We start from the raw sequence: 16377 nt of genomic DNA, 5'->3' as shown, positions 1-16377 counted from the left end.
CTGTTACCAAGACAACAAATAACAAGTGTTGGTGAGGATGTGGAGAAAAGGGAACCCTTGTGCACTATTGGTGGGAATGTAAATTGTTGCAGCCACTATGGAAAACAATATGGAGACTCCTCAAAAAATTAAAAATAGAACTACCATACAATCCAGCAATTCCACTTCTGGGTACTTCTCTGAACAAAACAAAAACACTAATTTGAAAAGATATATGCACCCCTCTGTTCATTGCAGCATTATTTACAATAGCTAAGATATGGAAGCAACCTAAGTGTTCTTACCACACACACACATACACACACAAATTAATAATGATGATAATAATAATAAAGGGGTGGGAGGCAGTGGATATGTTTATGGTCTTGATGGTGGTGATGGTTTCAAGGACGTATACTTATTTCCAAACTTATTGAGTTGTATCCAGGAAATGTGTACACCTTTTTAAATGTCAATCATTCCTCAGTACAATGGTTCAAATATAAATAAATAAATAACGTTTAACATTTACTAAAAGGGACCAATGGTCAAACTTCTTAAACGTAATTATTAGTGGGGCTCAAATTATATGTGAGGATTCCACTACTTTTTTGGCCACACAGCATGCAGGATCTTAATTCCCCGACCAGGGATCAAACCCACACCCCCTGCAATGGAAGGACAGAGTATTAACCACAGGACCGTCAGGGAAGTCCCAGGATTCCACTATTTTTACACACCATAACTGTATACTCTTAGGAATGTAACTAAATACAAAACAGAGAAAAATAGGTATGTCTCACTTGAACTGTAGCTTTTCTTAAATTTTCCAATGTCATAGCACCCATTACCCAAAACTATCCCATATTGGGCACAGCTGCTCTAACATGCTGAATAATAAATTTAAATTAACATAAGTCTTTGACACAAATTGGCTTAATAAAATGGTACCTCACAGGCCACCCAGTTAAAATAGTTAATATAGCCCAATGTATGTTAAAACAGGGCCTTCAAGGATTAAAACTTATTATAGAAAATCTAATAAATGAAGGGGTGATTATCCTCACTGCTTTTCCATTCTAAAGCCCAATTATGTCTGTCCTTAAATCTGGAAAAATTAAAGGTGCCTCATGGTGGATTACTATAATATTGTGGTCCCATCCATCAGGATCCCATACCTAACATCAGTAAAAATTATATATCATATATACATATTGTTAAATACTAATTATATATATTATTAAAATTACCGACTCAATCAGAACTTGGGAAACCAGGTGTCATGGATCTGGACACATTCATTCTGCCAGGGTGAGAGCAAACAAGGTGAGATGCTTTGTTTTAGGCTGACTGCAAGACTCCTAAATCCCAGATGCTTCCCTGCAAGCTTGGTGCAACAGGATTTAGAACTACTTGGGGTGGGCAGTGCACACAGTTCAGCACTGGTACCCACAACACATATGCCAAGAAAGTGGGGAAGTTAGCAGAGCCCATGGTCTGTCTGTGGAAAGGGCAGAGCTGCCTCTGGGGGACAGAAGATAAGATAGAGACCAGGACCCTTGGGTGAGGGCCTTACCCATTGAGGCTGTAAGTGCAAAGTTCTCCAGCATCACCTTGTGGTACAGGCATCTCTGAGCCTCATCAAGGAGCCCCCACTCCTCCTGCGAGAAGTAAATGGCCACATCCTCAAAGGTCACACAGCCCTGCCAGGATGAGGACAGATCATTCCATGATCAAATTCTCTCCTAGGACCCCAAGTTCCTTCACCCAGACATCCATCTCCTGCTCATCCTCCTTCCCGTGTCCCCACCTTAGAGGAAATATCAGGCCCTGGGGCCTCAGATACCTGCTCTCTTCTCATGGTATCAAGATCACTGTGTCTGCCCACACCAACAACAAGCACGTGGGCAGGGAGACGCCATCTAAACTCTGAGCCTGGCATTAGGGCATATGCCCTCTTGTCAGGCAATTCCCCTGGAGTCCCAGATTGTGCCTCCCAGAGACAACCAAATGTGGGCTTGGGGTTTCTTCAGGGTCTCCAGGTCCATGGACTGGAAAAATCCCAGGACACAATCCCAGAGACAAAGGGTGGGTCAGGACAATTGAAGGCCTGGAATATCCTCCACTCACCTTTGTACAGTCCATAAGCACTTCTGTAGTCATGGGAGTCTGTAGGAAGAGGGAGGTCATTAGAGGGATGTAACCATGGTAGTCTCAGTAGGCTCAGGCCTCACTGTACCCCTGTCCAGCCCTGGAGCAAGGTGACCTGGGATGACTGCATTATCTCTGAGCCTCAGTCCTTAGTGCTCTTACAACTGTATGATCTTGGATAAAAACTCAACCTCCCTGTGCCTCAGTGTTTTCATCCCCTTTCCAGTCTGTTCTTACTCGGAGCAACTTCTGGAAAATCTGAAAAGCCTAACTCACACCATGTGCCTCTTGTATTCACAACCCTCCATGGCGTCCTGAGGTTAAAACTCCTCACCTTGCCATTCCTAGTGGGAATGATTCTGGCTCAATCGCCCCTCCACGACTTTACATAAACCGGTCCCTCTGCCTGCAACACTCTCCCAACATGTCATCACACTGGTTTTTAGATATGGGGACTCCACCCATGAGATCCTCACTCTTCTGGACACAGGGATCTATACTGAATAGACGTGAGCAGGCGCCCCGCACTTGGGGCTTTAGTGTCTGGTGGGGTGAGGGCGGTCAGGGCCCGCAGGACGAGCGTTTACCTGAGGCGGGTCCCTAGGCGCAGCCGCCACCATCGGAGTCTGGGAGGAGCGGGGTCTTAGGTGGTGGGCGACAGAGACGGAACTCGTGTACAATCGTCATCTACCGCCGCGGCCCTGCAGACTCGCCGCTGTGCAGTGGGGACAACCTCTCCCCTAAAGCCTCCTCGCTCTGGTCACCCCGATCCTGACTCCGCTCTCCTAAAGGACTCGTAACGCGGGTGGACACTGGAGCAGCCACAGTGACTGCCACAACAGCGGCGCCGGAAGTCCCACCCAGATCCTCTGGTCCGAACGAGAAAACGCCCTGCTTTCGGGCGTTCATTGGCTGCTAGTCTTGGCCCCCGGCCTCCGGCATTGTGGATAGCGTAGTTCCCCTGGCCCCACCAACCACAGAGGAGGACGCCCACACCGAGATCGCGGAGTCCCGGAGGCCGTGTTAGGGCTCTGTGGCCCGGGCGGCGGTCTACCCTGTGGGCCTGTACGGAGGTTGCCCAGAAAGTGTCCGGATGAGGGGTCGGCGACGCTTCGACCCCACATGGGAACCCCTACGCTGACCCGGGTGGTCGCGGGCTACATGGGAGGTCTCCCCCGGAGCGGGGGTTGGGGGAAGACACAGTCAGCACACTTTGCGAAAAGTCCTGAGTTCCCTCCCTGGTGTGAGAGCCGCTCCCACCCCTCTGCGACCCCTGACCGCAAAACGGGCTCGTGATCTGACCAGATCAGGGTTGGCAGGTTTGGCTGCGCCTCCTGGGGGGTCGTCTGGAAAGGTCGGGAGTTGACTTTGTAGCCGAAAAGTTGAAACTCTGCCTTAAGGGCGTCAGGCGGGGACTCGGCGTCCGGAGAGCAGCGCGGACTTGTCGCTGGCGACAGGGGGGTGCGCTTGACCTCTGCAGGGGGAGGGGTGAGGACCTTCGTCCTGGGACCAGCAGTAGAGACCTCGCGCCTGAAGCCCAGAGGGGCCGGGGGAGACCTTCAGGGAGCTCCAGGTTGACCCTTCCCAGGAAGACTCTGGTGAACCCGGGAGCCTCCGCGGGGTCTGGAGGCCCTTTGAGCGTCCCCGCAGCTCCCTGCTCTCCCCCCGGAAAGCCCCCAGGGCAGCTGGCAGCCCGCAGCCCGCATGTCTCCCGGACCAGCGGGCGCCCCCTGGCGGCTGCGTGTGAAAGTTGGGATTCTGCCCTTAGGTGAAAAGGGGGGAGCGCAGACTCTGCGGCCAGGGATGGAGACTCAACCCCAAGGGGAGTGCCATTAAAGACATCCAGGGAGGTGCCCACTCTCCCTGGATGTCTCCTCCGGCTCCCGCGCCCCCCTCCTCTCTGCCTGAGTCACTGTCAGCCTGCAGCCAGCGGGCACTGTAGGGTCCGGAGTTGCAGCCTGTCCCTCCTGCCACACCCACTGTGCCTAGGCCTCATTGTCCTATCCAAGATGCGACCTCAGATCACACATGGCTTCGCTGCCTTGAAGTGCATCTGTTCCTGGAGGAAAAGAACTAATGGGGTTCCCTTGGAACACGCGAGCAGGGAGAGATTGTCACAGAACCGCCTCCCCAGCATGGAGCGCAGGGAGGACCCTAGACCAGCCTGTGCTTGGGCCAGGGTCCTTCTGAAGGAGGCTCTGCTGCGGATGGGGTAGGCTGGCAGTGGTTCCCCCACCGCCCCCACCTGCACGTCCTCCCAGAGTCGGGGTGTCTGGAAAAGCAACACAATTCAACGCGCGATTCTGCTGAAGCATAACTCATCCCGTTATTAAAAGAGAGGGTTGTAAAGTACTTGAAGAGAATTCCTAGACTAGGAAACCCCTATGGGGAGGTAGGACACCGTCAAAGCCTAAATGCAGGCAGCTAGGGGATCGTTGCTGCTCTCATTCCCTCCTGGCCCCTCCACCAGCTGCTGCAATGCTGCCTGACCAGGGTAGGAGCATATATATTAGGGCACCCTGTTACTCCTAAGTGAAGCCTTTCTGGGGTCTCCACTAACCACCTAAGGTGTTCAGGGAGGTATCCCCACTCTGGTCGGTCAGGATTCTAATATCACCGGCGCTGTGCAGCCTGTGCAATCTCCGGCCAGTTCTCAGCCCTAGCCGCAGTTCTCTGTGCATCCCTGTGAAGTCTCACGCTGAACAGGCACAGTTTAGCTTTCTTCCAGACACCCTGGTGACCCCATGCAGATTTCTGAGGCATCTTCATTGCTCACATACCATTTTCGGTCAGGTCCACACAGGAATTCAAGCCTCCTCCTCTGCCCTGAGCTTTGACTACATGGAAATCCACATAGTACAGCATGAAACGTCCAAATAATTTAAAGGCTGGAAGAAATCTGATTTGAGTAGGAGCCCCTTCTAGAAAGAGACTTACTGGAGTTAGGGAAATTATTTTTTGAGCTGAATAAGAGGGGAGGAAAATCCCAAAATGACAGGCTCAAGTCATATTATATACTACCTCTGTTCCTAATAGGATGTGTCTACATCCTGTTGGAATCAGTTTTGCTATGTGCAGTTTACTCACAGAAAGAAAGATGGCTTTCCCTGACTTATTTGGGGAATGGAAGAGACACTATGAGGAAAGGAATTTAACATGTGGGCTGCAAGCCCGACTGGGATGGGCAGGGGGGAAGAGGGGCCAGGGAGCCTCAGAAAATGGAACAAATAAAGCTTTAAGGAGGTGGTGGGCGAAAGGGAGTTTTCCCGTTAAGAAAGTAGGTATCAGTCCATGTTTGTTCACTGATGGGAGGTCAGAAGAAAGGGGAAAATGGAGGAAAAGGATCAATAAAAACAGGAGTAAAATACTCCTGTTTTTCAGTAAAATGTCAACATCATTATGCACCTGGGAAATTCTAATCAAAACCGTGAGATACCAGTCTACATCTACCAGGATAACTATGGGGGGAAAAGGGGAAATAACAAGTATGGATGAGGCTGTGGAGAAATTGGAACACTCGCACATTGCTGATGGGAATGTAAAATGCTGCAATGTGAAAAACAGTTTAATAATATGAAAACCGGTTTAGCAGCTCCTCAAAAACTTAATACAGAAATGCCACTGGACTCAGCAATTCCACTCCTTGGGAAACCTGAAAGAATTGAAAGCAGGGGCTCAACCATATTCGTGTGCAACAATTTTCATAGCAACATTATTCACGATAGCCAAAAGGTGGAAACAACTGAAGTGTCCATTAACACATGAATAGATTTTAAAAATTAATTAATTAATTAATTAATTAATTGGCTGTGTTGGGTCTTCTTTTCTGTGTGAGGGCTTTCTCTAGTTGCGGCAAGCGGGGGCCACTCTTCATCGCGGTGCGCGGGCCTCTCACTATCGCGGCCTCTCTTGTTGCGGAGCACAGGCTCCAGATGCGCAGGCTCAGTAGTTGTGGCACACAGGCTTAGTTGCTCCATGGCATGTGGGATCTTCCTGGACCAGGGCTTGAACCAGTGCCCCTTGCACTGGCAGGGGGATTCCTAACCACTGCGCCACCAGGGAAGTCCCCCTATAAAGTCTTAATTAAATCTCCAAATTTTTTAATACCGTCTGTTAAATAAGCCACTTCTCCCAACTAATTCATCATTTAGTTTTTTTATACATATGCTCCTATAAACTTATCCTATAAAAATGCCTGCAAACGTAGATATATTGCAACCTTATTGTTCTATCCCATATTTGTGTTTTGCCAGTAGAAGTCTGTAGTCACTACTAAATTATATATACATATTAAGGATAGTTCGTTTCATTAAATTGATTTTAAAATTTTTGTATAATTTTGATGTTCGTAGAAACTTCAGAACTGTTAACATTTTCACCGGAATTTTATTAGATAACGCACTTATTGTGTGAATTGAATTATTAATATTGGGAAAATTTCCAACTAGGAAAAGTTTCTCTGCTGCTATTTAATGTGAATCCTATGATTTGCATACAGTTTTTGATTTTCACTCAATAACTCCCTCACATTACTTAGTTTTTAATGTTGTTTTCCAAAACTTAATTTCTTTCACTGGTGTATTTTTGCCTATGCATTTAAGGAGATTGTTGTGTATAAACGAAAATATTGGCAATCTTGATTTGTGACTATTCTAAATTATATCATTTATCCTAATAACAAGTCCTGTGTTTCTAGAGTGTACCTCAAGTGTATAAGTGTTTCATTTCTCAATCATAGAAATTAAATACATCTCACAGTTATTATTCCTGCTATATTAAATGATCATGACAGGAAGATGGTAATTCAACAAGGTGCTGTCCAGCATGGTGGTTTTGTGTCTTCGCAATATGAGAACGTCCTCATATTTCATTGTCCAGTACTGTAACATCAGTGCATCTGGAAGAAGGAGTTGTTCTCATGAAGAAGTCTCCCCTAAAATGTTGTTGAACTTATTTTTTATTATTTAATTTTGTACCTCTGTATCTTTTCCCAGGATGTAAAATATTTTAAGTGACATCCACGGGGGTCATCCAAAACAGATCAATTTTGTGTGCCAGCACAGAGATTTCTTAATTGTGAAATACAGTCTGTATAGATATTCCTGGAGAAATGATTGATACTTTCCCATCACAGTTTTCTGAATAATGAGTTGTTTCCTTAACATCTCCCAGCATTAACCTTTGCAGTTATTTTTATGTCATTTATAGGCATTTGGTTTACGTGAGCCAATCCTTTGGAGTTAGTGCTGTACCAAAATTGTGCAGGAGCAGCTTCTTCAGGTGGAATCCTGTGACCTCAGTGTTCTGTTTCCTTGCTTCCCTTAAATGACAAGTAATTTCAGGATTTTCTTGGAAAGCTCCTGCTCTAGACTTGGAATAAGATTTTTTCCCCTCTCAAGACACTCTGCTTACTTATATTGGGAAATGAATTAATAGTCCGTAAAGTGAGTAGATTTAGGCATTGTTATAGGGTTGTTCATAATTCCTAGATTTTCTTTCAATTTAAAGAGTAAGGAAAGGCATGTATTTTTAAAATCAAATACTATATGAGTTAATATTGATTGTTCCTATAAAATGTAGGTTTTAGTTTTATTCAGATTCTTTGGCTTTGTATTTGAATTTCTTTATTCTTACATAGAAAGTTTTGTTTTCCACTTATATTAATATATTCGTTTCCAAAATACCATACCAATACTTTTAGTAAAATACGTAGACAAAGTTTAAGATCTTTGCAGGTAGTTTTACCTTGATATATCTCCCTAGGGATATAAAGTCAAAATCCTGTGTTTTCTTTTCTTTTTTTCTTTTTCTTTCTTTTGGCCGTGCCTCACAGCTTGTGGGATCTCATTTCCCTGACCAGGGACTGAACCCAGGCCACGGCAGTGAAAGCATTGAATCCGAACTACTAGACCACCAGGGAACTCCCTGAAATCCTGTGTTTTCAATTCACTTGAAGTATTTTCTTCTCATATAGAAACAAGCAATGGGATAGTCAGTTATTTTTTAACCTTTAGATTTTATACTTTAAAAACATAAATTTGCTTTACTATTGTTTAATAGTTATGTGATATTTGCACATTTGTACAAATAAAACACCATAACAAGATTTTTTTTCTTAAAAAGTCTAGCTTTAAATCCTGCCACCTTCTATATATGTTCTCTGCCTATATTTTCATTCCTCAATATACATGGAAACACTTAGCATACTCTACAGAGTTCTCTACCTGGATTTTCACTTCAGGAGACATAAAGTTCATAACTGCAGATCAGAGTGTAGAGATCCTTCTCACTCAATTTATAGGTGTAGAAAACTCTATTGTGCAGCTGGGACATAATACAGACATCTGACTCATACAGATAGACATTTAAAGTTTTTTCAAGTTAGAATGTCCATGAATAGCCTCTGCACCCAAAAGCACACATACTTAATGCCCATTTAAATTGACAGAATATGTGTAAGATTTAGCATTGGAGGTTACTGGGCATGATGGTGATGGTAACTTTTTTTTTTTTTTTAAAGACTATTTTTTAGAAGAGTTTTGGTTCACAACAAAATTGAGAGGAGGGAACAGAGATTTCCTATATATCTCCTACCTCCACACATGTGTAGCCTCCTCCATTATCAGCATCACTCATGAGAATGGTACATTTTTTTTTACCAAATATGTAACTATTTTGATACAGCATAATCATTCGATATCCATAGTTTAAGGTTCACTCTTAGTGTTGTAAATTCTATGGGTGTGGACAAATACATAAGGACTACATTCATCATTATAATGTCATACAGCATATTTTCACTGCCATAAAAATCCTCTATGCTTTGTCTATTCGTCCCTCCCCACTCCTCTCTACTCCTGGCAACCACTGCTCTTTTTATTGTCTCCATAGTTTTGCCTTTTCCAGAATTTCAAATAGTTAGAATCATACAGTATGTAGTCTTTTTAGATTGCCTTCTTTCACTTAGTAATATGCATTTAAGTTTCGTCTATGTTTTTTCATGGCTTGATAGTTCAATTCATTTTAGTGCTGAAAAACATTCCACTACCTGGATGTACCAAAGTTTATTTATCGCATATATGTTTTTGTTTGTTGAACTGTCATTCATCGGGCTTCAAATAAAATCAATATCCCATAGATATTGATGTGAAAGCTCCTGCCAAGTGGGGAATGGGGATTATCTTCCGCTCTCAAATAGGAGTGGGAATCCTTGGGAACTTCTCCCTCCTTTGTCTTTATAACTTCACACTTCTCACTGGACATCAGATAAGACCCACAGACTTGATTCTTAATCAACTCGTCTTAGCCAACTCCCTGGTGCTTTTCTCCAGAGGGATCACTCATACAATGGCAGCTTTGGATCAAAATATTTCCTGAATGAGTCTGGGTGTAAACTTCTCTTCTTTTCCACAGAGTGGCCAGAGGGGTTTCCCTCACCACTACTCCCCTCTTCAGTGTCTTCCAGACCATAAAGCTTTGCCCCAATTTCTCTAGGTGGGTGGAGCTCAGAATGAGATCCCCAAGGTACATTGGTTTCTGCTGTTTCCCTTGCTGGGTCCTGCATCTCTTGGTAAATATCTTTGTTTCTATCAATCTGAATGGCCCAAAGCACAGCAAAAATATTAGTGTGAAGGACTTCTCTGGTGGCGCAGTTGTTAAGAATCCGCCTGCCAATGCAGGGGATACGGGTTCAAGCCCCGGCCCGGGAAGATCCCGCACGCTGCGGAGCAACTAACCCCGTGCGCCACAACTACTAATCCTGTATGCCACAACTACTGAAGCCAGCGCGCCTAGAGCCCGTGCTCCACAACAAGAGAAGCCACTGCAATGAGAAGCCCAGGCACCGCAATGAAGAGTAGCCCCCACTCACAGCAACTAGGGAAAGTCCGCGCGCGGCAACGAAGACCCAATGCAGCCAAAAAATAAATTAATAAAAATAAAAGAATAAAAGTTAAAAAAAATTAGTGTGAAAATAAATTATGAATATTGTTTCTCACTGAATCCAGACAGACTTACCAAGTTTGTAGTTGTAGTAATATTCGTCACAACTGACTTTGTGTGTTTAGGCCTAATGGTCTGCACTAGTGGCTCCATCGTCCTTTGCCTGCACAAGCACAAGCACAGGCAGCGAGTCCAACACATCTTCCAGATCTTCTGCTGAGGCCATAGCCACATGTACTATCTGGATCATTATGAGCTCCTTTTCCCCCTTTACTCACATTCTTCTCTTTTGTCTATTTGGATGAGTCTATTTGCTATTCCAGGACAGTGGCTGGTGCATACCTCTATGTTTTTGTCTGGGAAGGAACCAGCCTGGAGTCTTTTCTCTCTCGTCCTGACCCAACGCTCTGAATCCGTCCATCCTCTTCAACGTAGGAGGGACAGACCCACGTTGTGTCTAAGTGACTCTGTAGAATGATGTGTCCATGTCCATGCATCACTTTGGGAGCCGCTGAAATCATATCTTTAGCCTTCAAAAGTAGTTGAGCTTGAAGAAGGCTGAAGTGATTCCTTTCTCAACACTTCGGTGACCTGCAGACAAGATTCCCAGAAATCAGCCTTCGGCCTCTTTAAGAAGGAGTTAAGCTCCGCCTCTGCGCCCGGAAGTTGGCAGCTCCACTTCCCAGTGTCCCTGGTGGGGCCGTTTAACCTGTGTTCCCCGTCACTGATGCGGCGCGCCGCTTGCCGAAGCCTGTGGAGCTGTGGGAACAGCCCAGAATGCCTTCTGCTAAGCGGAACAGACGCTAAGCCAATGAACACTGGGTAATGGGGGGTGTGTTTGGACCACAGGCTTGGGGCGGGACTTCCGGCATCGCTCAGGTAGCGGCTGTTTTGTCTGCTGTTGCGTCTGTCCGCTCCATCACAGCTTCAAGAATGCGGTGTTGGGCCCAAGGTGACGAGAGCGGGAAGGCTCGAACAGAAAAGTTGTCCCTTCCCAATTGCACAACGACATATCTGAAGGTCAGCGGTGGTGGATAACAGCTGTGCCCTCGTCCCTATGCTTCTCCACCGCCCCTTACGACCCGGCTCGACCCACATCTGCGATGGCTGTCGCCGCGTGGAGGGACCCAGCTCAGGTAAATACAGCGTCCTGCAGGTCCTCACCCTACCTTACCCCCACTCGTGTCCTAAGAGTGAGGGGCGCCTGATCACATCACTGCTTCCCAGCCACAAAGATTTTAAAAAATCTTTCTGAAAGAATATAAAATATTTATTGGATACAAATGATTAATATTCCTGACTATGAGTTCATGATATTTTATGGTCAAGAACTACTGAGATCCTCTCTCTTTTCTTTTTTAATATTTATTTAGTTTATTTATTTGGTTGCGCCAGGTGGGCTCCTTAGTTGTGGCAATCATATGGGATCTAGCACCCTGACCAGGGATCCAACCCTGGCCCCCTGGTTAAGACTCCTGAGCGCGGAGTCTTAACCACTGTGCTACCAGGGAAGTCCCCCAAAGCCTCTCTATTCGACAATTCTTATGCATCAAAATTGAGAGAACATGAACCCAGGAGAGAAGCATATAATTTTAAGGTAAGAGTTAAAGTCAGCTGTTATTTCTGATAATATAGCAGGGAAGGATCCAGAGCTCACTTATGTACTGAAACAATTTAAAATGAAGGATTTGAAAAACACACAAAGACATACTTGATCACCATCTGAGAGTCTGCACTGGAATAAGGCTTTAAGAGTCTAAAGAATGTAGAAAGCCTTTTGCAGCTAGTTCTCATGTGTTCAGCTCTAGGCAGTCTACACTGGAGAAAGGCCTTACTGGTAGTGCAGTGAATATGGGAAATCCTTTAGCCAAAACTCCTATCTCAATGGCCATTTGAGAGTTCACACTGGAGAAGGCCTTATGAGTGTGGGGAATGTGGCAAAACCTTTATGTACAAATACAAACTTGTCCAGCACCAGAGAACTCACAGCAGCAAAAGGCCTTTATAGTATAGCTAATGTGGGACGTTCTTTAGACAAAACTTCAGCCTCGTTAAATACCAGAGAATTCACCCTGGATCGAGGCCTTATAAATGCAGCAAATGTGGGAAGTCATTTAGAAAACATTGCAGCCTCATTCCCCACTGAAAATGTCACACCATGGACAGGCCCCATAAAAGCAAATGTGGGAAATCATCATTTCCAGGTCTAACATTTTTTTAGTACTAGAAAGTTCACACTTAAGAAAGGTCTCAGATCTGCAGAGAATGTGACTGGTGGTAAAAGTCATTTCTTTGGACTTCCCTGGTGGCGCAGTGGTTAAGAATCCACCTGCCGATGCAGGGGACACGGGTTTGATCCCTGATCTGGGAAGATCCCACATGCTGGGGGGCAACTAAGCCCGTGCACTGCAACTACTGAGCCTGTGTTCTAGAGCCCACGAGCCACAACTACTGAGTCCGTGTGCTGCAACTACTGAAGCCCTTGCGCCTAGGGCCTGTGCTCTGCAACAAGAGAAGCCACCGCAATGAGAAGCCCATGCACCGCAACGAAGAGTAGCCCCCACTCGCTGCAACTAGAGAAAGCCCGCGCGCAGCAGCGAAGACCCAATGCAGCCAAAAAAAACAAAAACGAAAGTCCTTTCTTTTATGAAATGTGGGTGAGAGTAGATGATAGTTGATGTCTGTGAGATGTCCTCTTTGGACCAAAATCATCAGCAAATCATCCTCTCCCCCACCACTGTGACCATTAAATCCTCCCACTCACACTTCCCCCTTACCTCATGTCTACTTTCCTCCATGGCTGTTGGCCCTACACAGCTGCTATGAGCTGTTTCCTCCTTAGTGTAGCACCCAGGAACACATCTCTGGAGCCATTCCACATGGTGTCAAATCCCAGCTCTGCTACTTTTGAGCATTGTGACCCTGGGCAAGTTAATGAACTCTGTACATCAGTTTCCTTCTTGTTAAAATGGGGTAATATGACATCTACTGTGCAAGATTGTTATTAGGATAAAATGTTTAAGAGAGGAGCACAGAACACAGCCTGATGCTGTGGGTGAATTAGTGGTTTTGATCCCTGCTGTCATTAGCATTGTGATCATCCTGCCTGATCTCAGCGCCTTGTGGAAATAAAGTCTATACACTTCTATTCCTTGGTCATCAATTTTAAAGATCCACCTATATCTGTTTCGGAACTTCTGTTTCCCTTCTTATTCTCCACAGTAGAAGTCTTGCTTCAGGCCATGGCCAATTGCTGTAACAGAGTATGCATGATACTTTCTCATGTTTTCTCTGTGAATTTGCTTCATTTATTTCCTGGATCTTCTGTATCTTAATCATCTCTACTCAACAAAAAATATGCTCTGATTGGATGAAAAATAAAGCCAACAAAAATATTCTTGGATCTATAATGACCTTTAAACTGTGTTGACTTTACTCATAAAATCAAGCTATTAGAAGTTGAGTAGTTCTTGAAAGGGAAGTGTGTTGTTCCTTTTTTAAATCCCATTTACTCTTTTTGTTTTTTGTTTTTGTTGTTTTTTGGCTGTACCGCATGCGGGATTTTAGTTCCCTGACCAGGGATTGAACCCGTGCCCCCTGCAGTGGAAGTGTGGAGTCTTAACCACTGGACTGCCAGGGAATTCCTTCCATTTACTCTTTATTTCATTTTTTAACTAAAATGTACAATGATGCACACAAATCTTATGGGTTCACTTAAATTTTTACACATGTATAAACCAAAATATTCTTCACTCAGATCAAAATTTAGAATATTTCCAACACTTCGGTAGGTTCCTGGTGGCCCATCCTTGTCAATAGCTCCTCCTACAATGGTAACCACTATTTACACTATCATCATGGATTTGTTTTGACTGTAATTGAGTGGAAGTAAGTGGTGACCTACAAAATTTTCTCTTTTGTGTCTTCCTTGTTTTGAACATTATTAGGTCTATGGCATTCGTCTGTTACACATACCAGAATTAAGTTAGGATGAGGTCAGAATGCAGTAGTGTAAGCCCTTAATTCAATATAACTGGAATCCATATAAGAACAGATAATTTGGATACAGTCCTTAGAAGAGAATGCCAGGTGAAGATGAAGGCAGAGATTGGGTTGATGCTTCTGTGTAACAGGGTTCATTAGAGATTGTGAACAAATCATCAGAAGTTTTGGGAAAGTCATGAAACAGCTCTCAGAAGGAACCAACCCTGCTGACATCTTGATCTCAGGCTTCTAGCCCCCAGAGCTGTGAGAAAATAGAGGGACCCAGAGACATGTCACTCTTGTCTACTTGCTTTATGGCTGCCTGGTTTTCTTCTCCACATTTTTTCTGTTAGCCTGTCTGAATTCCTCTTTCATTTCTGACCAAACTGACTGATCCTCACATCCATTTTAAAGCCTTCACTACACATGCAGTGAAGATCAGTAAAGAGTGTGTTGAACTCACAGCTACTGAGCATTCTTTTAGCATCTCTATAGCCATTGTTGACATACACTATTAAAAATTCTTTTCCAGGTGCAATTTGCTAGTGGAAGTTGAGAGGAGTTTTTCTCTAAATTTCTCTCATCACTGAAAGAGATGATCGTCCTTTCCCATTTTGTGAACTGAAAGAGTCACATAAGAAAAACATCACTGAATGTTTGCAAGTTTCAAATGGCAGGAATGATCAGGGATGTGAAGAATCCCCAGATATAAATGTTACTGTGAAATAGAAGCATGTTTTATATGTACTTAATATCTTAATTCCAATAATATCTCACCTCCATTCAGTATAAAGATCTCAGATACTTCTTGGTTCTTAGTGTACCACTTACAAGACATTAAACAGTTTGGTTTAACCAATATTCAGACCACAAACACTGTGCTGAGTATCTTCATATCCCTTTCTTGGAGAGAGGCATTTTCTTTTTTTTTTAAAATAAATTTATTTATTTATTCATTTATTTATTTGTTTATGGCTGCGTTGGGTCTTCGTTGCTGTGCACAGGCTTTCTCTAGTTGCGGCGAGCGGGGGCTACTCTTCTTTGTGGTGCGTGGGCTTCTCATTGCTGTGGCCTCTCTTGTTGCGGAGCACCGGCGCTATGCATGCGGGCTCTAGAGCGCAGGCTCAGTAGTTGTGGCACACGGGCTTAGTTGCTCCGTGGCATGTGGAATCTTCCCCGAGCAGGGCTCGAACCCGTGTCCCCTGTGTTGGCAGGCAGATTCTTAACCACTGTGCCACCAGGGAAGTCCAGCATTTTCTTAATTAACTCCAGTTATGCTCCTGTAGAATCTTTTTAATCAGAGGACGGTTAAGAGCCTTTATTTGTTATTGAATGACTGCAGTTCTTAAGGGTCAGCTGTGGTCAGTAAGGAGGGCAAATTTTGGATTTAAAAGCCTTTCTTGTCTCTAATACAAACTGTTCATTCTTACTCTAAGATGGTCAAACTTTTTAACAAATTTATTTCCTAATTTCTCTTAACAGTAGTTCTGTTTCTTTCCTTATAGCTCTTACTATATTTTGCTTCATCAATATAATTTTTTGCTTCATCAATATAATTCTACTAGTCATTTCTCTTTTTTTGGTTTAATTTTAGTATTTAATTAATTAATTAGTTTATTTTGGCTGCTCTGGGTCTTGGTTGTGGCACGTGGGGTCTTTGTTGTGGAATGTGGACTTCTTAGTTGCGGCATGAGAACACTTAGTTGCAGTGTGCAGGATCTAGTTCCCCGACCAGGGATTGAACACTGGGCCCCCTGTATTGCGAGCACAGAGCCTTACCCACTGGACCACCAGGGAAGTCCCCTCTGTTTAATTTTTTTTTTTTGTATGTGAATGTTTATAGTGACTTTATTCATAATCTCCAATAATTATAAACAACCCAAATATCTTTCAATGGGTATATTTTAGAATAAACAGTGATACATTGATACAATAGAATGCTGACTGACAATAAAAAGAACTACTAAACCATTAAAATGTGAACAAATGTCACAGATATTATGCCAAAAAACATATTACATGATGTTCTGGAAAAGACAAAACTAGGAAAACAAAAATTTGATCAGTGGTTACTAGGAGTGGGAACTGACTTTTGAAAAAACATGAAGGAACTTTGGTGGTGGTAGTGCTTCCTAAACTGTATAGATGCCACAGCACTGCACACAAAAAAGTCAATTTTACCAAATGTAAATTATCAATAAAACCAACTTAAAAAACCCATCAGTCATTTTTCACCTATCTATTGCCAAAAACCCAAGTCTAATGACCCATCATTTTAGGGAGCCTGTAGGGTAATGGGCACTCTTATACATGAGTATAAAT

The 16377-nt window shown here is 44.0% G+C and overlaps 1 protein-coding gene across 7 annotated transcripts in view; it reads right to left on the bottom strand.

The window, feature by feature from the left end:
- Positions 1-10842, bottom strand: part of LOC132353213 (zinc finger protein 416-like) — a 39911-nt gene extending 29069 nt beyond the window's left edge. For 3 of the 7 annotated variants that reach the window (XM_059904243.1, XM_059904244.1, XM_059904237.1), the window contains exons 1-3: positions 10147-10842; positions 2110-2148; positions 1556-1682 (exon numbers count right to left, since the gene is read on the bottom strand). In XM_059904243.1, coding sequence (XP_059760226.1) covers positions 1556-1682; positions 2110-2148; positions 10147-10305 — 325 coding nt within the window. In that variant the 5' untranslated portion in view covers positions 10306-10842. Of the gene's footprint in view, positions 1-1555; positions 1683-2109; positions 2149-2717; positions 2996-3432; positions 3535-4910; positions 4958-10146 lie in introns of those variants that run through there. The other 4 variants (XM_059904242.1, XM_059904239.1, XM_059904241.1 and 1 more) reach the window with 4 other exon arrangements.
- Between the last annotated feature and the right edge of the window lie 5535 nt (positions 10843-16377).

The sequence above is a fragment of the Balaenoptera ricei genome, chromosome 19, assembly GCF_028023285.1.
Source record: "Balaenoptera ricei isolate mBalRic1 chromosome 19, mBalRic1.hap2, whole genome shotgun sequence".
NCBI lineage: Eukaryota > Metazoa > Chordata > Mammalia > Artiodactyla > Balaenopteridae > Balaenoptera > Balaenoptera ricei.
This window is presented reverse-complemented; position numbering and strand designations above follow the sequence as displayed.